The sequence below is a fragment of the Orbicella franksi genome, chromosome 8 (assembly GCF_964199315.1).
Source record: "Orbicella franksi chromosome 8, jaOrbFran1.1, whole genome shotgun sequence".
Taxonomy (NCBI): Eukaryota; Metazoa; Cnidaria; class Anthozoa; order Scleractinia; family Merulinidae; genus Orbicella; species Orbicella franksi.
The window spans coordinates 3,492,198-3,516,604 of NC_138152.1; the positions used below are offsets into that span (position 1 = coordinate 3,492,198).

Consider the following 24,407-nt stretch of genomic DNA (forward strand, 5'->3'; position numbering starts at 1 on the left):
GGACCGGGACCTGTTGGACCAATTTTGACACCCTTTGGAATGTTCTTTAACCAGTTACAAATTTGGCCAGTATGTACTCCATTACACGAATCAGGAATTGATTTTTCTTTTAACAAGAGCAGTGACGAAACGAAAGAGAATGTCCCCTTGGTATTGTTGGTTGTCGCATCAAAGTTCCCCGCAGTACAAAATAAACCAGGTGTGTTTTTAATGCTCTTTTTATTCCACCTTCTAAAATCCGTTGAGTTCGTATTCCAAATTACCCGTTAGATTTTACATCAAGTGACATCTTGAACATTTCCTCGTGACTACTCTATCATTATGAAACGTATCCCAAGGTCTTGACATAATAAACAACTCGATAGAAACACAGAACTAGCAAGAGCTGTTTACGTAATGATGGTGCGAGCAAAGAGAATTTACATTTTGATGATCAAGATAAACAGGTTGCTTTCTGCTTTGGCTGCGGTATTTTCTGAAAGAAACACGTGTTCTCTGTGTTTCTATCGAGTTTTAGTATAAATCCACTAACGTTCTATCATGAATGCCGTGCTCTGATTGGCTTCGCTACTCACTATCTATTCTGTGATAGTGAGTAGCGTAGAAGTATGCCCTTGTTAACAAAATGATGGCCGCTTATTGGCGTTTTCGAAGTGTCTGTGAACAGGATTTAGACAACGTTTTGAACGACTAGTAGATTTATAATGGAATAAATGGTATTCGCTCTCGATTTCTATACGTGATAGTTGACGAGGGCGCTGCCCTCGTCAACTGTCACAAGATAGAAATCTCGAGCTCATAATCTAATTGTTTAATAGAAACTCGTGTTCCCACGCTATTTCTGTTTTCCCCCAAACTTCCACTAGTGTTTCTATTTAACAAATAGATTCGATTTTTCCGTGTGTCTGTTCAGTAATAGATCACACAGTAATAGATAGCACCCCATTGAGCCAAAAGAAACCTGGACGTTACCTTGAAGATAAGAGAAGTTGAAAAGTCACTGTGGTTGACATCTACATTCGAGCTTTGGATGAAAGGCGCGTTACTTACGGTGGCAGTTTGTGTCCTCAGTGGTTGGTGATTCTCAAGTACATTTGAGATAGTGTCGGAGACAGTTTCTAACTGTGATACAGACGACGGCCTTAATCTGTAGTAAGCTAAAATTTGCTCGCTGTTGTGCCCTGAAACAATCTGGAACATGTGTTGTGCGTGATGTTTTGTTTCTTTTTTTAAATAAATGAATCTCCTAAACATTTTGTTTATTGGTTTTGCTAAATTCAAAGCAAGGCCGTGTTTTCCTGATTCGAAATACTAATTTCAAGACCCATTTTGTGTGTTGTTCAGTCTCGCTCGACTGAGTCGACTGTTCGAGTATTTTTTTCCTAGTCTTTTTCTATAAAGAAACGAGCTTTGCTTTATTCTTCCTGCTTATTGCACCTATTTACAGCCTCGACAAGACATTTTTCTACATTAATTTTCCTTCGCCCAGTCGCGTAGAATATTATCTACATTCTCAAAACTTTCCGCCATTTAAAAGAATCAGAGGGGAAAAGTTTGTAGTATTGACGTCATCTATGCGTTTGTCCTCTACTGGATCATAGGTGAGAACCAATCAAAATGCGAGTTTAATTTGACTAATTATATAAATTCGATCGAAACACGGCACATGTTTTCTTTTTCTTAAGTAGTACTATTAATAAAATTATTGGCCATGGGCCGGAATGACGATGGGAAAATTCAAACGAAAGACGCTTTAATAAGGCTCATTTGGTACATGAAAGGTGCTCTTTTTTTTCTTTTTGTCGCTTGATGAGATCCCAGCAAGAAAGGAAAAATTGTCCTGGTAGTATGAGAGTAAATAAATGTCACCTAACCGGTCGTCAAGGTGTTACCAACGTATGAACAACCAGCACTGCAGCAGAAGAAAAACCGTTTGACTGACACCTAGCCCTTTTTAGTTTTCCTTAGCCTCATAACCAGGGAGACCACTGTCCGAAAGGCAGGGGGAATGAGATTTGCGTATATAGCACAGTAACTAAGAAGCATAGAGGTTTATTAAGGCCATATATACCAGGAAGTTAGTACACTTCATATATAGTACTACACCTAAAGCTGTAACTTAAACTGGCCGAAAATCGATCTCACAATGCATTACAAACACTTTCTTTCAAAGCTCCAAAAAAATGTAACGTTAACAGCAGGGTTATTAAGCAATGAAGAATGCAATCGAGGACCCTATGAGTACGTTAAGGGCCGCTTTCAACATTTGTTTTAGTCTAAGTATTAACAGACCATTTTACATTTCAGGCGAATCAAAAGAGCCTCCGCATAAAAACGCAGCACAAAGGGATCACATAAACAAATAAAGAAAGATCGGCGATAAATCTCAAGCAGTTTAAGACCCACGTACAGAGGCTCGATCTAGGCAACATCCTAGATGAATGTAGTGGTTGCCATCTTCGTAACTCATAATTTTAATTTCTCTGATAGGACTTTTCTATATATTATTTTTAGATAGTTCTAGTTAGGATTCTCCACTGCTAGATGGAATTGACACGATAATAAAGTCATTATTATTATTGTCATTATTATTATTATTATTATTATTATTATTAAGAGACAAAAGCAAGTTAGAATGAAATAGTTAGTACATGCGTCATTACTTCATTCATATGCAAAGCTCGTAATATGTTGAAAAAGAGTGATAGCGCTATATCATCAGAGAAGATATAGCTCTACAAAAGTAAAAGGTAAGAAAAAAAAAAAACTCAAAAATAAACACAAGTACAAGCGTTCCCCTGCACAAGCGCGCTAGCACTGTGTAGTATCAAAGTGAATAATCAGGTAAAGACCTCAGTTTATTTTAAATACATACAATTAAAGCGGTATTAATTTGAGTGTCGTAAAATCAAAACCAAAGGATCCACTAACCAATCTGACGGACTGGACCAATCTCGGCCAGTAGCAAAAAAAGTAAACAAAGCCGAAGTATCAACATGATTAATTTCAACACTCAATTGAAAACCGCTCTATTACTATTAATAACAATTACTTTCGTTTATATCGAAACTACTTGGGACGTTAACGAAGTGCTTACGTATTCGATTTGTCAATATAGAAACCATAAAAGTATGAACTACCCATGAAAATGATTGTAAAGCGTTCTTGGAGTGCTAACTCACAAAAACAATTTAAATGAGTGCAAGTTGTTTATCCATGAGCGCTACATTCTAGTGGGATTGATGCACTCGGTTGTCGACTCTCACTTTATCAGTTTAAATAAAACACCTCAACTTCGTCAGGATGGAATGGATAAACTCCAGCCAAGATGGTCGTGCGGTTGGTAACATTCTTTGGAAGAAAGTAATCGATGCCAAAGTTTGTAATTGTATGGCTGTGGCCCGAAAATCCGTCTTTGTCTATGAGCAGGTCTTGAGTTCCAAATGTTGGTCCGTACCATTTATATCTACGGGTAGCATTCTCTGGGTTTCTCACCATGCTCTTGAAGGGTGCAAGTTTTTCGTTATTATGCAGAGAAAATATGAACGCCTTGGAAGTGGAACCATACTCCTTATTATCAGTAGACTCTGAAAGATGGGAAACAGTCAACAATCACGTCAAGCTCATCAAAATCGCCAAGTTTTTACCACAGCCAGAGAAAATCTTACCCGTTATCAGAGTACGCTATGTGCCACGAGGCACGAGGAGGACAGGGGAAGGTGAAGGTGATAGATTTTTACGATTAGTTCGAATTAGTGTACTATTTTATTTGTCGGTATCCGGAAATGTGATGAAACAGTTTAAGCAGACTGGACTTTCTTATCTTTTAAGATCGATGGGTGAGGGACTCCCCTCTTCGTCCCATACACAAAGCCCATTCATAACTCAAGAATATTGGTGGTGTGATGGTGAAACTGAGAGGTTTACTAATCCTTTGGAAAATGTATCCTTTGAGGTAAGCAATAAGGTATGATGACCTCATATCACGTGGTCATTACTTCATGTCATCCAGCAAATTCCATCTTGGATCCACAATGTTGGATTTCCTGGTTTTTCCAAAGGGTCAGAAAAACACACATGAGAAGATACATCGTATTTGCCAAAATATGGTTACCATGCAAGTTCTCTTTTACCCGACATGTAACTTCATTTAATTTTGAGATAAAGTTGCCAAGTTTGGCAGCTTGTATTTAAGAATTAACTGTATTCATACTGGGTGTTTTGGGGTCTGCTGATCTTAGCCGTTCACAGTTTTATAGTTTTGACATAAGAATTTACCGCACGTCTAAAATATCACCATTCATGGCCATTGATACATGGCATATCAAATTGATCCCAGATAAATTTTAGGAAAGAATACAATCCATTGAAGGTAATTCCCCTGAAATAATACTGCACATAGATTTTTGTTCAAACTTTGTCCAATGAATATTTATCATATGAGAACTTTAATTATAAAAAATGCTCGTTAAGGAGCAGTGAGGCATTGAAAATGTCCCATTTTAGCATTATATAACGCTTATTACAAGAACGCATTCCAAGTTATTGTAAACTCTTTGTGAGACCAGACTCATGAAAACACGCCTCAAACTACAGCCAATACTTGTGTCGGACACAAATAAACTTTTTAAAGGAGAATGATCTGAAATGATCTGAAATTGTAGAAAGAACATAAATTAAAAAGAATCGATTGAAAAAAGTTCGTATTTCCGTGCAAATCAAATAGAAAACTAAGAGAATTCGCCAGAATTGAACATCCACCATTTTGTTAGCATTCTCTTCCAGTTACTTCCAAATAAGGATTACCGTCCGCCATCTCATGACGTCAAAGCGCTCATGCTTTCTTTCCTGCTTTGCGTGCTCGCCTCCGCGTGCTTTGTTTTGGTGTTCTCGCCCTTCATTAGTCGTGATTAGTCGCAGATTTTCGCAGCTATATTGTGTCTAGTTTGGGACAACAGAACACTTGATAATACAGTTACAAAATATGGCTGAGTTTGAACCCTATTCCTTGGAACCCATGCGAAATTTCTCGGATTTCGATGGAGAAAATACAGCTGACGGCCAGAACGAGCTTGCAAGGAGGGGAAATACCTCTTGGTGTAATTGCGAGCATTGTGAAAACTGGGAAAATCAGCAGGAGAGAGAGTGTGTTTGCTGCCAAGAGATTGACGAAGCCATGACAAAAATATCAGGTGAAATATTGTTGATTAGAAGGATAATTAATTTTATGAAACGATTCATTCACTGTTTTGATTTAGTCCTTGTATTTTCGCTTATGAAAACCCAGCCATTTGTTTTCCATTTGCCATTGCTGCTTTTTTTTATGACTTAGATTTAGAGGACGATCCCCCTATTCGCTGTATAAGTCGTCATCCTGATTTCGAAACTGCATGTTTGCGAAGAGAAGTGTTGGAGACGGCCATTGTTGGTTTGAGTCAGGCACGTGGCATACGAGCGCCACGGGAACTTGCTAATGTGTACGTACCACATCTACAACATTGTTAATGGTTTTGCTCTTTTCCTGGGATAATGTAGATTAGATCAATTAGCCACAGGCAACTCTGTATGTCACAAATTCTGTAAGGATGTTAAAACGTTTAATTGTCATTATAATACAAAATTCAGTTTGAGATACCTGATTAGCCCTATCAACATTGCAACACAATTTTGAAAGATATAAGTAGCTAAACTACACGGATCTTTTAGTAACTGTAGAATTATTCGTTCATTGAACTCAGTCGACTACATTTTACACACACGGCCATTGCCTAAATTTCCTGTAGGTTCTACGAAATGAAATTAATAAACAGAAGCGACTGACAGTTCTGTGTAGCTACACCCCGATCAGCGGGTGATAGCAAATTGTCACGGCAATTGCAATGACCTTTCAGCCTTCCTTTCCATCATAACTTGAGCAAATTTGAAAAGATTTTGCAATACACGTTTCATTCGTATGTTTTCTTTTTGCAGCAATTATCGTTACGCAGCTTACCGCCAGTTTACTTGGTGTGTACATGACAGACTGGGGAGATACGTGAGAAAAGTAATCCCTGCTTGTGTAGCGAAAGCAATACGAGCCGTGTATCCAAACGCAGATGGGAATTACACAGGCTTTCGCACACCTGATGAAAGTTACTTAGAAGTGGAATTATCCTGGATACAGGAGGTTGTTAGAAATTAAATATAAATCATTCAGTTAGTTTCCTGTATTAAAACCAGATCTGTGCTTCTCTAGCAAGTCGTTCTTGGGTGGCCTGGGGGTTGGAGCGATGTTCGCGGCGGCGGGTTTGGGAGGTAGCAGGGGAACTTCAATGTCACCTTTCTTGAATGCAAGGAGAGAAACCATCAAATCATTTAAAAATGCGTACGATTTTTCCTCATATTGCGGCTTTGCAATCCACCCAACACTTCCCTTGGGGGAGACAAATTTGTGTTTCTTTGCACCCTCCTTGGTTTGGCCTTGGCTCCTTCCTGCATTGTGGTTGTGGTCAAGAACAGCTAACTGGGTGCGAGCCCTTATGCCATCATATGAGTAGTGCTGCACTTTTTGGCAGTACTTCTTTGCCATGAGGCCATGGTACATTTCTAAAATGCCAGTGTGGATAAACTCGGCTAGCATGCCGATGTCCTTTAGAAGTGACTTGTTCAAGGCTAACTCCTTCAGGGCGTCATGAGCAGGGCTTCCAACCTTTAACCAGTCTTTCCTTCTCTCTGTTTCTCTTGGGATGGGTGGGTGTGCACACTGGTGGAAATGCTGACATCCGTCCCAATGGTGGATACTAGCCGTGTGGTAAACGATGGATTTTCATCGTTCCACACGGTCGGTAGCATTGCCCTGCGACGTTTTTGCACACCACCAGAGGTGAGTTATGATGGAGTGTATCCAGGGTTTCAATGCCGCACATGGCTTTGACTGAGCCTTTTTGGATAGCTTCTTCTGAACAGACTTTGCTAAATGCCAAACATCGAAGTTTTGTTTGATGTGCGGCCTCGCTTTTTTCATGTGCGCTCTGACTTGCACGTGCCTATCTGTAGAAAGCTTTGCAATAGCCACTTGTTCCCGTTGTAGGTGATCTAGGCAACGTTTTAGGCCCTCCAGCTCCATCGCATTTGAATTTTTGACCTCTGTTACCTGGACCAGAGAGAAGTCAAGAACTTTAGATGAAGCTGTGTTCACAATGCTGTACGTGCCGTATTAAGCTGAGTGACCTGGGCTGTTACAGCGACCATCACCTCCTGCTACAACCTCGGTGTTTCTCATTTCGTTAAGAATTTCCACTTGATGTTCAGCAAATTTTTTTTTAACGATAGGGAAGAGGTACTTTTTCTGAGTAGAGCTAAAATTTCTCTGGCTAAAAAATTGGACGTTGGTTGCCTTTGTAAAATTAGCAATATTGCTGTAATCGTTGCCGGTAAATAGAATTCCAGCGCTGAACAGCAAATTTCCAGCGGCCATTGAACTTACAAACGGCTGTGCTTGCCATCGTAATGGTTGATCACAACAACCAAGGCATTCAATAGTGGCAAGAGACCCCTTGGTTTTTAATGATGCTTTTTCCAAGTTCCGTCCACAGTTTGGACAGTGCACGTGACGAGAAAAAAGCTCTTTTAATTAGCTTTCAAATACCAAGAACTTTCGCTCTTGTTGAAGATCACCGCAATCTTCATTAAGCCAGTTCGTGGACTCCTTTTCCTCGTCATCGTCAGGAATTTCAGTTTTTATGTCGAAATCCTCGTCTTCGGAGTCAAAACTTTCACTAAATTCGCTAACTTCATAATCACTTAGGTCCGACATGTCCGATTCTTCATGATCTGACACATCGGATGGAATCCACTCATCTTCAATTTCCTCTTCTTGGCAGTCAATTTGAGGAAAATCCGATGTGTCAATTTCGGAGAAATCCAACGTCCTGTTGCATTCTGGAAAATCTTCGCCAGAAACCCTAGGGACTTGCTCAGCGGGCACAACAGGGGAATCACTTAAGAGAGCGGCATAGCTGTGGTCATTCGCTACAGTGTAACGAACGTGTGCTAAGGGAATGGATTTAAATTTATGAGGTGAATGCACAACAAAAGGTAAATCTGTTTGACAAGCTTGGTCGACCATTCTTATTTCAGTGTCAGTAGAGGCATCCACCAAAAGTATCTTTGAAATAGGTAGTTTTCTCCTCTTCCTTTGTGGTTTTTCTTTGTCACCGAAAGTCTGACTGACATTGTAATCAGGAACCGCAGAAGTCGTGACATTTGCATCTTGAAAAGGCTGCGCGACTTTCGCTCTGGATTGGTCCGACTCTTGCGAATTACTATCACAAGCATCCAGCATTTGATTGAGGGCCTAAAATAGCAAATACAATTTTGTGAACGAAAGATAGTTTGTTTAAAGCTTGCTTGCCAGAAAAGTAACACGGCGGCCAAAAGGTCATATCAGGTCATATCAGTAGAGTCAGTTTTATACCGCGAATACATGACTTAGCTCTTCGTGTAGAGCTCTATTTCTTCGGCGCTCGCTGGACGGCCTTAGGCTTAACTTTTTTGTGTGTTGAAACAAAGTTGGAACGGCATCCTCTTTTAAGCGACGTCTGCTTAAATTGTCTGGCAAAATACCTAGTCGGTACTCACTTGCAAAACACGTGGGCTCAAAGTGTTCGGAACAGACGTGGCAGTGCTTCATTTGGGGCAAATTTTCTCTCTTTATCTGAGCAAGCCATTTGCTTAAAAGGCCTTTATCTTTTAAAGGAAGGCGATGAAAGCTTATTCCTTTTTTAAAATCTCTAGGTGATCTATTGGAACAGCCTACGACAATGCAGTGAACCATTTTCCATCCGAGCAAAAAAATTAAATTTGGCGCGAACGCAAGTGAGCGCAATGACGTCATGCCACGCAGTCCAGCCTTCAACATGGCGGTCAAAATGGCGGACCTACATAGTATGAATGTCGTGAGCAATTTTCCAGTCAAAACGTGTTAAGAAAGGACAAATACGGACAAATACTGCAATTTTTACTCAAAAAAAACGATTTGCTCTGTTGTAAATATGCAACGATAACTTCGTTTTTCACCTTCCGTTCTCCTTTAAGTTTGATTTTGACAGAGAGCTGAATACTTGTTAAAATATTGGAGCCAAATTGCTTACCACGGCTATCAGACTGAAAAACAGAAAAGACCACAGTGCAGCTGCTATTTTCCTTATTAAATCCGATCAGGCTTTTCTCATGCAAAGCCAATGATAAGTTGATTAAAATGACTGGGAAAAAAATTGGGGTGCTCGAGCTCGTTAGTGAGCTATAGCCATTTTTAAACTGACAGAACTCAATATCAAGCCAAATCCGCCATGTTTTCAATGTGGGCGTGCACGAACGCGCGCTAATGACGCCATAAATTATGCGCAGTAAGGATGCGCAATGCAATACTGGGGAATGACCTTGTTATGGTTCATTACGTCATACTATTATATATTGCCCGGATGTGAGCCCGCAGTCTTGTACACGTGAGAATACAGTTTTGAGTTCCGCCATCTTGTGTGTTGTTGTAGTTGCATTTCTCATTCGAAAACATAACAGACCTTAACCTAAGATTCCGGGAAATCCGGAAAAAAACTAAAATAGATCGGAAATCCGAGTTTAATTGACTATTTCAGACATACTTTTCAGAGTTTGAGATAAAATTTCCATTGCGAGGAGATAAATTAGAAGATTATCTTTCTAGCTTTCCTGGCTGGACATTTTTGGAAATTATCTGGTAAATCACGGAAAGCATGGGTCAGATGTATTAGCAAGAGAAGATGAAGGGGTAAGAGAGCCTATCCCCCGTTATAACACTTATTCTCGAGTTAATTCCCTGCAAGTTATTTTCAGACATGATACCCACTCCTTCAGCGGATAATGCTGCCACACTCGTTGCGTAGACGTTTTCGCGATGGACGAAAATGGGCGTAAAGGCCCCTGGTCAGGGAACAAATAAATGATGGACTGTACTTTGGTTAAGCACGGAAACGACAAACATACAGGCAGACAGACAGACAGTCAGACAGACAGACAGATCGGCCAAACAGCTAGATCAGAGGCAGATACGATGTGCCTACAACATAAACCTATGTAAATATATAGTAGCTACAATTACCCCACGGGAGATCAGTGTATCCTCCAAATACAAACTCCTTTTCTTTTACAATGGTAACAGTGTTTTCTTTTCCATCGCAATTTTTGTGAAATGTATAGTCCGATTCACCATGTGAAGACTGACGGTAACACAATAACCACTGGGAAATGTTTCCGACTTCCGGTGCAAGGAAAAGGTGCAAGTGGTGGAGGTACTGTTGATTGTTTGATAATATCGCTGAATTGATGATAAAAGCTGAAAAAGAGTTGGTGTATAATAACATTAGGATCATTAATGATAGCTTTATGAGTACAAGATGACAAAGACCTAGATTGCGTGTCGACTCTAGCACTTTGCAGTTCAGCTATCGTATTACTTAGAACAACGTGCTAAAACAATATTTACCGAGCGTGCAGTTGTGACCATCTCCAAAATATCCATCCCTGCACGCACATTTGTATGATCCAGCGGTATTGTTACAATGAGCATGTTCACTGCAGTTTTTGATGGAGCCCTGAGAACACTCGTCAATATCTATTTTAAAAAAAATTCTTGTTCAGTGACGTCATTAACCGGTATGCATTATCTAACCATATCCTACACCTCATCATTAGCTGTACAGCAGCCTCTGAAATTTCAGTTTCCGTACCAACAGGATTTTGGTTTCTAGATTTTTTGGTTTTGTGAAGGGGGTGGGAGGAGCAATGAACTCTTTATCCCGCAAAACATCATTTCTGCTGGCTAAACCTCATCCAAATCATGGCTGACTATTACAATCAACCCTAAGAAATTCTCTTATCGTCCTTGCTTTTTTTTTTTTTTTGGCAACATCCATGCAGAAACCTTCGAAGCCTGTTAAACATACCCTCTTCATCCCTTTTCAATAGACCCCAATTCTTCATGACACCCATTTTCCGTGAGGTACAATCTCGATTTGCTGTATCCAGCAACTTCTTTTCTTAACACCTTTTTCTACCAAACAAGTATCCTTACCTGTGCAGCTGTATCCATCTCCGGTAAATCCAGGTTTACAAGTGCAATTAAACGATCCCTCAGTATTATTACACAAAGCGCCATCTTTGCTGCAGTTGTGGGCACCTTGAACGCACTCGTCAATGTCTGAAAAAGAGTTGACAACTCCTGATATTGACCACTTCAGAGGTGTACTGTAACTTTTTTTCTACGATAATCCCAACTTGAGATTTTACGAGGAAAAAAATATACAACTAAAAAACTGGTTTCCGGAGGGACCAGTCCTGAATTATTTTGGAATACTACAGCAAAGACAATTAGTAGATCAAATGTGGGAACATTAATCGTTGATCAATGAATATTCAAAGGTATAATGGTGCATTATTATCCTTTGACGTCGTACATTTTGCACCGTTTGCATGTTCAGAGAAGTTTGGTGGGAAACAGTTCCATTGCTAGTCAATTCGTGCCAAACGAGAGGGCGCAATGTTGTTGAAATATTCAGCTACGTAACAAGTGCAATAGGTTAATTCCCGACTCGGTGAACATCTTATCATTACAAACGAATTGATACAATGCTTATTTTATCTGAAGTCAATCTCTCGGGGTAAAGGATTTTTTACTCCCAGGAACCAAGCAATGGATCCAAAGATCGCTTTTTGGAAGTAGCTAACGATGTTGAGGTTAGTTTTACAGTACCGACTATGTTTAACGACGCCCAACAAGAAAAGTTTGGTGTAGTTTCGACGGGGACTTTATCTTTTGATTTGTCCGACGGTTTACTTAAGTATGAACTAAACTAACAACGTACAGAACAATAAGAAAACAAAGAATATTCGCCAGCTGGATGTGTGCTGATCAAAAACTCGCCCAGTTTGGGTGTTGCAATTAAGGGAAAACATTCTGCTATACAATTTCGAACTGTATCAACAACTGTACAGAACAATAAGAAAAGAAAGAATATTAGCTACAATCTCCGACAAAAGTCTCGGCACACCTTCCCACGTTTGCAGTATCTGTCAGGGCAATTTATCAGTTCGCCCCGTTCCCCCCAATTCAATGTTGTTTATCGTGATGAAGTCGTCATTGCCCGCTTACAACATTGTCGGGGGGAAAGGGCGTTCCCTATTCTAATGATGTCATTAGGTGTTGTCCCCAAAATACCCTGTCAACGCATTGTCGTGCTATCTGATCCAGGTGTGCCAAGGACTTTTGTCGAGGATTGTAGCAAGCTGTGTGTTGATGATAACCTGCCCAGGTCCTTTAGGTGTTCCAATGTAGGAAAAAAAAAACCCAATATTCATGCTTCGTTGATCAACGTTTAATTGAGCGATTAAACCTTTATTGATCTCGTTTTGTGAATAATTATTACGGTATCGTATTTACAATGCCGATTACGGTTGACATTATTTGCTGTATTAAATCGGGTTTGAAATCACTGGTTATCCTTGCAATCTGATTGACTCTCAGCGGTGCGATTTGTTCACGAATCGCACTATTTTTTGCTCTAAATCCCATCTTTTTCTTAGCCAATGAGAATGGGACAGTTAAACAAAACAACTAATCAGGTTTCAAGGTTAGTTTAAAGTAACCAATAGAATTTTAGGAAAATGAAAGACAAAAAGCCATTGTGTGGCGAATTTTGCAACTATTATTGCCAAAACTTTGTTGCTGTTGTTGCTTTTCAAAACAACTGGCAAAATTTAATTTAATAAATTACAGTTTCTGAATGATTATTATGAGCTCCTTCAGGCTGAAGACTTGCTATAAGGGAAGTTTCCAACTTTCAGTGTCCATTTTGACTAATATTTTGGCGATTTTTCTTCATCTTCTCAAGATCCTTGTAATACGGAGTCCAGCAAAACATAAACAAACAAAAACCACACAACAGCAAATTTAGAGCAATCTGAAGAAGGTAGTTTTTTCCAGGTTTCCGGTAGTTTCAAACGAAGCAATACAAGAGCTCCACTCTGTCGCCGTGAATACACATAGTCAAAATACGCCACGCTCCACAATGCAGTGAATGAATGAACGTCTTCGGAGCTGGTGCCAGTCCCGCCATCTTGAAAATATCCTGAAACAAATGGTGCCGCAAGAACTTGATAAGGTCATGAGTATGGAGTTCTACGCCGAGGTCACAAAAAGAAACGGAGATGATAACGAACTGGAATCCCTTAAAATCATGCAGAGTGCCATTGAACGGTATTTAAAAGAGAAAACTATCCACTGGGCATCGTGCACTCGAGGGAGTTTCAAAACTCAAAAGAAGTCCATCGCAGTGTTACATAGGACGCACCTTTAAATTCCTTCGGCAAAGACAACGAGAAGTCTAAGCCTCAACCACAGAAGAAAGGAAGGCATTTCATTTCATTTTGTCTTCTAAATCATATTATTCATGTTTCCTAAGAGAGTTACTTGCTTTTATCTTCATGGTATACGGTTGTCTGCGCAATAGCAACTACAAACTGGCGCCGGGGCAAAACGAGCTACAGAGGTAGGTTATATCATTTATTTCAAAACTGGGTTACGATTTCACTTAAAGAGGCTTACAGAACTAAGTGCGATTTTTCAGGCTTGGAACCGTACTGTTTTGAATGGCTGTGCTATATTTTAAGGTAACTCTCCACTGTACCTTTCATGTGTTTAAGTCATAAATTTGGGTTGCACAGTTCTGTTGCATAGCAACAAACCTGGGCCACTTTTTACCATCAATTGCATCTATCTTAAAAACTAAATCGTGGTCCAAGGAAACTTGGGCAGCTCATTCAGATAACCTGGCCAAGCTTAAAACCCAATGTGCTGCAAATACTTTCCACAGTCTTCATCACAATAGCAAGGTCTACTTGTTCGCGCGCCTTATCATGGTAATAGTTCCATGCATCTTTATTGTCCATCATAACACAGGATAGCCTGCGAACGCAGAAGTATTTCCGGCTGTCGCTTGTCTCCGCCGAAAATAACGTCTGCGAACCCGAGCTAGGAAACGATTTCTGTGACGTAATGACTTTTGTTTCTCTTTGGCCAATCAGATTCCATGATAGAATGAAACTCGAGTGCTCCTCGCAGCGAAAACCTCGCGCAGTAGTTCTGGGGTTGTTTGAGCTAAACTGTGATTGGCTTAGAATTCATACGTCACAGAAATCATTTTCTGGCTCGGGTTCGCAGACGTTATTTTTCGGCGGAACCAAGTGACAGCCGGAAATACGTGCTGTATTCAGTAATAAAACAGCAAAGTACGAACAGCTTCTCCGATGGGCAAAATTACCGAGTTTAGAAAATCGAAGACTACAAGACATTTTAATTTTAATGTATAAAGTAAAGCATACTTTAGTACCCAAGACCATGAGTGACATTATCCCTACTTCAAATAGTAAATACAATTTACGTAATAAAGATTTCTCTATCCCTAGAGTTAGCACGACAAAATACGGTAAACATAGTATCCGATATCTGGGACCCTATTTATGGAGCAAAACGAATAAAACGCTACGTCAAAAACAGAGCCTTGAGGCATTCAAAAGTGCAATTCGTGGAATGGACATAACCGGATTGTTGGACGGGAGCTGCAATTGACAAATGTGCCAGTCCTGACCAACACTGCGGACTTTCGTCCCCCTTAAATTATTTATGTTTTAACTAATTTCATACTGTTTATAGGTCACAATTAGCAAATAGGTTACAATTAGCATTGTAAATAATTTATTTTTTTTTTATAATGAATTGTAAATTTTATTTAAATTTCTAATTTCTTTTATTGTTCAATTTTTACCTTTTTAATTAAGTGTCCGCAATTAGCTCTTAGCTTAGAGCTAAATACTTATTGACGCTTAAATAAAGTTTATTTATGTATGTATGCATGTGTGCATGTGACGTCATTACTAGTACTTGCCCCTGAGACATGTTCCGCATAAATTAAAAAGTTTCCCGCGAATTGTATTCATGAGCCACACCTCAATCCTGACGTAATCAACGTTAATGTAATCCACCACAAATTAATGAGAATCTACCTCAAAAAAGGATAATTCCAATGGCTCTATGTATACTTCTAAACGTCCACAGAAAGATTGACTTCACTCACCGTTCTCACAGTTTCTGCCGCTGAGGTTTGGTGTGCACTTACATTGGTACTCGTTAGTCTCGTAAAGCGCTCGGCAGGTTCCACCGTGCTGACAGGGAAAACTCTCACAAGGACTCTGGAAAGGAAAAGTAAATTCGGGATAATTTAGATAAATAGATAGATAAATCGTTTATTAAAAGAAAATGCACACCTAGCAGTAATGTGAATTACGTGTACACTTCGTGTGCTACTAGTGAGTTACAATAAAAGATTCTAGAAATGAATTATATCAAGACTAATTTGCAAACTAATTACAAGGTAAAGGCTCACAATAAAAGACTTTCCAAAGCGATCAGTCCGACATAGTGAGATATAAAAAAAATTCTCCTGTTTCTCAGACGCTAAGTGTGAGAACTGGCCAGCGGAGGTAGTAGATTAGGCAGTTTGTGTTGTTGACAATGTCATTAAATAATTTAACAGATAATGGCCTGGATTAAAACCGGTGTCACAGTGATATGTGTATCCCCGTGATACGTGTATCCCTCCACACATATCACTAGTGATATGTGTATCCCCTCCAAAATATCGACCAGTGATATGTCTATCCCCTACCCCCCCCCCCCCACTCCTCCTCCCCTCTACTTCAAATAGGAATATCCTACTTGAAAGCGCCTCGTCGTCTGGTCGCTTACTGGACGAACGACTAACCCAAACGGACTTTCAACACAAATCTCAATGACTAACCCAAACAGACTTTAAACACAAATCTCAATTTTTGTAGTTGAAAAAGCTTACGTATCTGCTGCTGGAATTGTGTTCCTGATCCTAACTGGTTCTCTGCGAGCTGGATATAATGAATTTAAAGTTGAATACCAAATGGATCGGATCTAGATATATTTCAATTTGAGTTTCACGGCACGGGATTTCTAGGACGATATTAATTGCGCGGTGCATTCTCACCCCTCGAGTAACGCATATTCTCCACTGTTCATCGCCTTGTTTGCATCTGAATTACTCGTGGAGTGAAACACATATCACTGCTTCGACCCGCTCGCCATAAAATGGCACTCTTGTATCGCCTGCAACCGCCTTTCAGTTCGACTTCTTGTAAGTCTCAAGCTGTATTCATTGCTATACTGCGAATATTGCGAGCAAGTTTCATAATATTCGACGTTTATTCTTCGGTAGGTAGCCTAGATAACGGCTGTCTTCAGGGGATGCACTTATCACTGCGCCATGTAATAATTAGTGATATGTGTATCACTGCATGCGGTCCTCTACAACCGAGGTCAGTGAAACTCCAGAAATCCCAAGCTATGAATAAATGTCGGGTGTAATATTTCTAGCAAGCCAGTTTTGACAATGCACATGTAATGGGCATTTTTCTTCTTGGGTAGAAAGCCAACATAACAGCTGTGTCCATAGGGATACACATATCACTAGTTCATGAAATAATCAGTGATATGTGTATCCGTTATTATCCCGTGCACGCGTTTTTAGTGGAATAATCGAGTTTCAACCTCCAGTTAACCCAAGCCGTGTAAAAACGTCGGGTGCTAATATTGCCTGCAGTTTTGACAAGGTTGATGCGCTATATTATAACAGTTGTGTTTATGGGGATACACATATCACTACGCCATGAAATAATTAGTGATATGTGTATCCCTTGCACGCGATTTCAGTTTAGATATTTAGACATTCGAGTAGGAAAACTCCGCAAACCTCAACCTGGGTATAAACGTCGTCGCGAGTAAGCAGCCAGCAAGTTTCGGCAATAACTGGCCCTTTCAGTTCGATCAGGTAGATAGCCAATCTAACGACTGTGTTTCGGGGATACACAGATCTCTGCGCCATGAAATAATTAGTGATATGTGTATCCCCTGCTCGAAGTTTTAGTCAGATATACAATCGAGTCGGTTGGAACTCAACCAAACTCAAGAAATCCTAAGCTGCTCCGTTGGGCGCGAATTCATTTCTGGTTTCTCCTACTCTTTACAGCGCTCGCCGGAACCTCGCAACCGAGCCGCCATTTTGTTCGTTGAATGCCCAGGCGCGTATCAGTGTTCTGTGTATCCCCACGGGGGATACACATATCACTAGTGATATGTGTGCGGGAATACACATATCACGGGGATACACATATCACTGTGACATCAGCCCTCCTAAGGTAACGCAAACGATACAGACGGCATGCGGCCTCAAGTTGAACGTGACAGCATCCACGTGATCGTCCCATCTCAAGTCATTTCGGATCGAAACCCCTAGGACTTCAGCAGAAGATACTCTCTCAAAGTGTACGCCATGTAGCTCAACCTGGACATAAGATGGTGGAATGTTCTTAAAACAAGTAATTAACTTTTTGCTCTTGGCTGTTTTTTTTGTTGTTGTTGTTTTTCGTCTATAGTCAAGGAGAGCAGTTCTCACAGTCAATGGAGGAGTATCGATATGAGAGCGAAAGTAAATGGAGATTCTGGAATAAAATCAAACTGGCCAGGGTCGCACCACCAACCACGAGGTATCCTGTCACGAAGATCTTTTTAAAACTTTTTTCTCATAGTAGATCTTACGGCAACGCTTCTCTTTGCGATTGACCTTATTTCGCAGTAGCCTGAACAAAAAGCCATTGCCCGATGCCAAAGCTTTCTGACGTCGAGCAAAAGCTTTTAGCTGGCAATTTATTTAAGGGCGATCAGTTTCCTGAACCCTTACTTAACGCTCTGGCATGATCATTATAATATCCAACCCGTAGTTGATAATATCTGTTAGGATGCTCAACTTGACCTCGCACGACAAATCGGGGTAGAAAAGGTCGGACCAGGGCACCAGCAGTAGAAAACGAGCGAGGGCGGTGACATTCTTGCCCGATAAAATTACCGGCTTTGTGCCCGAATGCGTGAGTGTTGAAATCGAGATGCAAACGCGCTCAAAATGCGTGAAAAACAAAAACGTTCGCAAAGGTAGATATATTGAAAGGGTGCATACTCAATGACCTCTATCAACAGTCTCAATCTAGTGAAATCTAAAACTTATTAAAAGAAAAAAATCTTCCTTTTATCGCGAGAAACCGGATATCATTACGAACTAAAAGTAGAATGGCAGCCGTAAGCCGTTGTCGTGTAAGATCTCCAGACCAACGAAGTCTTGCTTCACGAACAATCTTAACCAGATAAATAGGTTACCACTGCATTCCGATATCCGCTAATATTTCTTGCTACTGATTTTCAAAATCGATAACAAAGAGTACCCTAGGTATCAGAGGTTCACGTGATTAACCAAAACCGGAAACCGCACTTGAAAAGTCTCTAGTACTCACGACCAAACGTGCAGGCGAGAAAATTAGACACGATTTAGAAAATTGAGATACAGAATATCGAGTGACTGATCTGACTTTTCCACTCCCAGTTTTCGTTTCGGTTAAATTGTTATGAAATGTTATGGTTATATATAGGCAAAGCCGATTACAAGGCATTCCGCGGAGCTTTTACGGTAATTAATCTATCCGAAAAACTATTTATCCTGAGAACTATATCCTTGCAGAATATGGTCAGTTATGACTTTTTTTCTGTTTAGGTTAAAAATTGAAACCTCGACCCGAAGAACAAACTCCATGCCATTCCTCGTTTTCCGGCGGGATCATTTGCGGCCCACATCGGGGATCATTTGCGGTCCAATTTGGGGATCATTTCCGGTCTGGGGATCTTTTGCGGTGCTGTACAGATCGGCTGATCAGTAACAGAGACATGCGCCGTTTGGACGACCGTTACAGAAGCTATCCTATAGTCGAGACGAGGGTCTCGACATAATCGAGACATTCAAAGAACAACACGAGGCACTGCTAGAAGTCCTTTGAGTCTTGTTTTGACCACAGCAGACTTGCAGCGTACACTGCAGGCCCTCCATGAATTCAGCAGCCACGTGAATAAGATGGTAAACAACATGGACGTACTAGAGAAACACTTCCAAAGAAAAATTCAGGAAAAAATTTAAACACCTCATTGTTATGACATTTCAAACGGCTCTTTTCAGAGCTTTCAAAAAAGCAAAAGCCTTAGTCTTGGTTTGTTTGTTTTTTTCTTTTTTATTCGTGTCCTTGTTTTGTCGATGGAAAATTGAGAAAGAAAATAATATCCTTATCGTGGATTTCCACGATACACATTTAACGACATGTAGCTAACAGAAAACCCAAGGTCACTCATATCATTTCAGCCTAAGTCCCTTTTTGCAAGGCAAAGTCAGAGAAAGTAGCTAAGCATTGAAACCTAAAAGGAAAGGCCGGAAAGGAAAGAAAGGCCGCAGTCCCGACTGATTACCATGGCGTCTTCGGTGCGCAACGATACTTCAGATCAGTACCAGATATAAATGGTACCTACTTTAGGTACCAACTCTTTCAAGAAACCACTCGACGGCCTACAGACTTCCGGTAGGGCGTCTAATGAAGAACCTTTTTTACAAGTTTTGGAAATAACGCCAACAGCATTATTAACCGCGCGGCCATGGGCCGAGCGCGGTTCATCGTTTACCCGTGGTTTATTTTTTAACCGCGCGGCCATGGGCCGAGCGCGGTTCATGGTTTACCCGTGCTTTTTTTTTTTTTTTTTTTTTTTTGTTCAAGCGAAATATAAATATGTATATGTTCCAAGCTAAATTTCTGGTGAAAAAATATAATTTTTGACGAGCGCTAGGTTTTTAATTTTTTTCCGCGAAAGTCAGTATCGGAGATGAGATTTATTAATGTTTCAACAGCTTTTGGCGAGTAAACATCACAGGCTGCGTGACTCAAAATTTGGCCGAGTGGAAGCTTGGGTCTGGACGCCGACAAATCCACTGATGGTGCAATAATACAGTTTGTGTTGATCAAGTGATGTGATGTCAACAGTAAGAAAAGAATCATCAATGACTGCTTTGGAATGTGCACTGCGTTCCGACGGTAGTGCTAAGCAAACAGTTAAATTTTAAAAGCGCGGTTATAAGATCTAACAGATCTTCTTGTTTTGTAATGTTTTCTCTCAAGTGTCGTCGCCCGAATCATAAGCGTTTTGCATACGCACGCTGAACATGAAACATAACTTAATCTTTAAGGGAGTCTTCGCTGGAAAGCAGTCAGTTCAGCTCTAAAGCAATGTTTTTTTTTGTTGTTCACATCGCTATGAGTGGTTCGAAAAGGGATCGAGTTTGGTTTTCAGCTTAAATAACCTGGACGTCGCCATGTTAACGTTCTGTAATTTATGACGTCATCGCGTTATTTCTCATTGGAACGGAACATATTCACCCGGAATATGAATTATAAACGATAGGAAGCACTTCTGAACTCTGGATTCACGCAATGGTGTATTTTAAAAACGCCCAAAGCATAATGACATCATAATTTCCTACCCAGCCAAGATTGCGGCGCGAGGTAAATTTGAAAATTATACCTAAAATAGCCGGAAGCAAAACGCCCAACATTCAGTAGAACAAAGAGTTATCGTCTTCAAATCGCTGACACAGTTTAACACAGCTTCAAAGCGAACGACTCGGAAAATGTACAGGACTTCGATCATTCCCGCGCAAATTTAATCCACGTCATTATTTCTTACGAAGCGTATACGGCTCCTATTTAAATTTCCGACCTCTAGATGCTCGCTTATATTTGTTTATTTTTTTCAGTGAGAAGAGCTTATCTGACGGGGTAAGAACTCATTATTATTGCCATTTTTTTTTTGTTTGTTTCGAATAAAGCAAAACCATTTCGTTTTCTAGAAAGTTGAACGACTCAGTTTAGAAATTCATTTTCCATTGTGTTCTTCCTGATCGCAATCAAGGCATCAGGATATAAGCGCTTCAGAACTCAAGTTCCTCGTACTTATATAAAAGCGCAGCTTTGAAGTCAAGGGAACAAGGTCTATTCGGTTAACGTGGCGTCGATGCAAGAATGTTTCAATTTAATAAGAGGAAGTTCTGCCATCCTGCCATCCTGCTAAAACGTTTACTACTACAATATTACAAAATGTGACGTTTACTACTTCAATATTACAAAAGGGCTTTAGATCTGTACGACATTGACGACATAAGAAACTGGAGAACAGTCTGTCCCAGATGCAACATAGCGAGGACTCTTCAGTAGCCGCCGTCGTGCTGTTTCCAGCAATTTGAACTTCTGTTTAGTTTCCTTTTGTTTTGTTTTGTTTTGTTTTGTTTTGTTTTGTTTTGTTTTACATGACACAAGAAATATAAGTGATAGAATGCGCCATTATCAAGGTTACATAATTGAAGATAAAAAGCGGTTCGTGAAGAGGCTAAGTTGAAGCGAATTTGCATAAGAGAGCCTGAGTGCCAAGCTAATTACATGAATACTTTAGCACGAAGATAATCAGACTGTATATTCAGTGCTGGTTTAAGATCTTGAATACAAAGCATTTCATTAACAAGGCAGTCAAATTTGTTCGTGCATTTCCTTATTACATTGAAGCGTGCTAAGGAGTTGGTCGGAACAGCAGTGTTATGTTCTTTGGAATAATGCTTGTAAATAGATGACGCCTTTTGACGGTGTCCCTCAACGCCCGTGTGAAGGTGGCACTTTGTGTACCCGACATAACTTGCATCACACAGGACACACTTGAATACGTAAACAACGCATTGCTGGGCAGTACAATGTTAGGTTTAGGCTCACGCAGGCTTAGATCTTGTTTAAGCTTGCGGCTAGTAAACGCGTGCTAAAGTATTCATGTAATTAGCTTGGCACTCTCTCATGCAAATTCGCTTCAACTTAGCCTCTTCACAAACCGCTTTTTATCTTTAATTATGTAACCTTGATAATGGCGCAAGATGCACCGAAACGTCGGTTTCTGTCACTTATATTTCTTGTCTCATGTATTTCCAAATCGTTTCTTATAACTGTTTTGTTTTGTTTTGTTTTGTTTTTTTGTTTAAATATGAGTAGCTTGAGTTTACTTCTTATTGACGGGGGATCCACTGTAATTGGCCAGGCTGTAGTGGTCTTCCTGCCTAATAAAAATTTTATGTATAAAAGTATTTTAGTTAGGCGAAATTTATATGAAAATCGAAAAAATGATTATTAGAAGCATCGCGTTAGCTCCATCCGCTGTTTGCATCACGGAAAAATTTGTCTCATTTTAATAACTGCAGCGATCGATTGGTCCAGATCCATTTTTATTAATAAGGATAAAGTTCTGTGGTCCTCTGATATTCGGGCAGATGTTTAACTATAATAAGAGAAAGAGAGCGGGCTTCATTCTTATTTGGTTCACACAGCTTGCAGTGGTGAAGGCGCCAAAGGAATATTAATAAAATATTTCCGTAACAAAAGTTACGTCCTTTAACAATTTGTCACAAAAAGGCTAGACAAAAACCTTGCCTAGTATAAAATCGAAAAAGCATGAGATAACACCTGAAGCTTCTCTAACTTGGTAAAAACTCATTATTATGATGATTTTTTTCCTTTTTTAAGTATTATTATCATCATCATTATTATTATTATTATTATCATTATTATTATTATTATTATTATTATTATTGTTTTCGAGTAAAACAAAACCATTTCGATCGAAATCAAGGTATCAGGGTTTAAGCGCCGCTTCAAACCTGAAGAACGTCATATTTATAAAAGCGCCGCGTTGTTGCAACGGTAACGGTGAGGTGAAAACGTTTTTATTTTATTAAGAGGGTGTTCTGTCTAAAATAACTTCACCTGATATTCTGGCAGATGTTTCTTAGAAGCCCGCTGCGCTTGATCCATCCACTGTTTGCATCACAGATAAACTTGTCTCATTCGAAAAAAACTACAGCGATTGATTGGCTCAGACCAATTTCATTAAGTTTTCATTTTAGTTGATAAAGAGAAAGGGAAAGTTCTGTCTTCGGGCTAAAATGAACTTCCTGTGATGTTCGGGCAACTGTCTTACTGGGTTTATATCTCCTTGTTGAAGACGCCAAAGCAAAGTGTTTCAGAAGATAGAGCCTCAACGAATTAAATATTGAGGATTTTCATTGAAAATAGATAAATAAAATAAATAGAATAGGGTGAAGTCCCTCTTATTTACACGCTAACCTATCTGCATAAAAGTGTTAGTAGAGTATGACCACTGCGTCCCAACCCAGTTTATATACCGAAAGTGAAAGAGACTAATCCTTTGAGAGCTAGTGCCGCATTTTTCAGGTAAAATTTCTCTCTCAGGCCCAGTCCACAATACGCCGGAGAAATTTGAAAGCGGATCGAATGTTATCCTCTTACACGGCTACGCCGGGGCAATTTGAAAACTGAACAATTGCGGATTATTTTGCATTTATGTTTGAGTAAAACTCGGTCAGGGGAATATTATGACTACCGTTACGTCATCGTTTTCGAAAACCTTCGTTTTCAAAATGTTTTCCTCTCCACACTACACGCAAAGCCGGCGTTTTCAAAATACTCCGTTTTCGAAAAGCTCCATTTTCGAGACGGATCAGTGCTGAGGGCAGGCCTAGACGGAGAAATAAAGATCCGTTTTTAAACTCCTCCTGCGTGGTATAGTGTGGACGAGGCCTGATAAAGGGCTGCAAAAATTAAGACTCGCCCAGTTGTAGATAACATAGAGACTCAAGACAAGCATGCATGCATGGTGGTTTAGTAAAGATAAACAATTGTTGTACAAAATAGTTAAACTCACCCTAATGCTGTAGTGATGGAAAGTATGATTCGCTTTGAACTTCTTGGATGCATTGTACTTGTCAGTTGGAAGTAAATCACACGAGACATTTCCAGTTGGTAGATAAAATGCCCCGATGTTTGTGGAAAAGCAGCCATCGTTATTTACGCATCGCAGTAGGCACTGTTTTCCCGTTTGAACAGCGACTCCTTCAATTTTCGGCACGTCAAGAACATGATAAAAATGTTCTTTGAATTGTGCGTACCTCAATTGTTTGTTCGGGTCGCGCTGAAGACCAGGTAATTGAGTGGCGTCGCAGAGGCCATCATCTATAATCTTATACGTAAAGTAGATAAAAGTGCTCGCTGACAACAGCACGAATCCATGCATGATTAACAGAATGGATAAAATATTGACTTTTCCTCAACTTCCTAGAGATACTGGTAACACCCTCACATCATTTATTAACAGGTTTCAAAAGAATTGTGCCTATGAATTAATTGATGTTCTTAATTATTACTTCACCAGTCCGGAATATCCCGATAAATTAGGACATCTGTGATGTCACGAAACTCACGTTTCAACCAATGAGAATGCGTGTTTTGATTGGAGTGTTGTGTTTCACAACAAACCAAGAGATTCAAGATGGCGGACAAAG

General features: G+C 40.0%; 3 protein-coding genes across 3 annotated transcripts; 1 reads left to right on the plus strand and 2 right to left on the minus strand.

Moving 5' to 3' along the window:
• Positions 1 to 3,270: 3,270 nt before the first annotated feature.
• LOC145494099 (uncharacterized) lies at positions 3,271 to 13,962 on the minus strand. The gene is made up of 6 exons (XM_081473570.1): positions 13,878 to 13,962; positions 11,880 to 12,001; positions 11,090 to 11,276; positions 10,502 to 10,630; positions 10,118 to 10,351; positions 3,271 to 3,587 (listed from the first exon to the last, which is right to left on the minus strand). The coding sequence occupies exons 1-6, from the start codon at positions 13,960 to 13,962 to the stop codon at positions 3,271 to 3,273; spliced, it is 1,074 nt and encodes a 357-aa protein (XP_081329696.1).
• LOC145496057 (P2X purinoceptor 7-like) lies at positions 4,627 to 7,186 on the plus strand. Its single transcript, XM_081475673.1, has 3 exons — positions 4,627 to 5,192; positions 5,333 to 5,477; positions 5,971 to 7,186. Exons 1-3 carry the CDS (start codon positions 4,985 to 4,987, stop codon positions 6,179 to 6,181), a joined length of 564 nt encoding a protein of 187 aa, XP_081331799.1. The 5' UTR covers positions 4,627 to 4,984; the 3' UTR covers positions 6,182 to 7,186.
• A 962-nt stretch (positions 13,963 to 14,924) lies between the features above and the next one.
• On the minus strand, positions 14,925 to 24,139 carry LOC145496064 (uncharacterized). Its single transcript, XM_081475681.1, has 2 exons — positions 23,771 to 24,139; positions 14,925 to 15,261 (listed from the first exon to the last, which is right to left on the minus strand). The coding sequence occupies exons 1-2, from the start codon at positions 24,137 to 24,139 to the stop codon at positions 15,139 to 15,141; spliced, it is 492 nt and encodes a 163-aa protein (XP_081331807.1). The 3' UTR covers positions 14,925 to 15,138.
• Positions 24,140 to 24,407: the final 268 nt, after the last annotated feature.

What these genes read in the sequence shown, in the direction of transcription:
- LOC145496057 (XM_081475673.1), top strand. Translation starts at nt 4,985, where the DNA reads ATGGCTGAGTTTGAACCCTATTCCTTGGAACCCATGCGAAATTTCTCG. An exon ending in AGCCATGACAAAAATATCAG is followed by an intron (nt 5,193 to 5,332) that starts GTGAAATATTGT and finishes TTTATGACTTAG; the next exon opens with ATTTAGAGGACGATCCCCCT. An exon ending in CCACGGGAACTTGCTAATGT is followed by an intron (nt 5,478 to 5,970) that starts GTACGTACCACA and finishes TTCTTTTTGCAG; the next exon opens with CAATTATCGTTACGCAGCTT.
- LOC145494099 (XM_081473570.1), bottom strand. Translation starts at nt 13,962, where the DNA reads ATGGACAATAAAGATGCATGGAACTATTACCATGATAAGGCGCGCGAA. An exon ending in TGTGATGAAGACTGTGGAAA is followed by an intron (nt 12,002 to 13,877) that starts GTATTTGCAGCA and finishes TGTTCTGTACAG; the next exon opens with TTGTTGATACAGTTCGAAAT. An exon ending in AGATGGATACAGCTGCACAG is followed by an intron (nt 10,631 to 11,089) that starts GTAAGGATACTT and finishes TTTTTAAAATAG; the next exon opens with ATATTGACGAGTGTTCTCAG.
- LOC145496064 (XM_081475681.1), bottom strand. Translation starts at nt 24,139, where the DNA reads ATGCATGGATTCGTGCTGTTGTCAGCGAGCACTTTTATCTACTTTACG. An exon ending in TCCATCACTACAGCATTAGG is followed by an intron (nt 15,262 to 23,770) that starts GTGAGTTTAACT and finishes TTTCCTTTCCAG; the next exon opens with AGTCCTTGTGAGAGTTTTCC.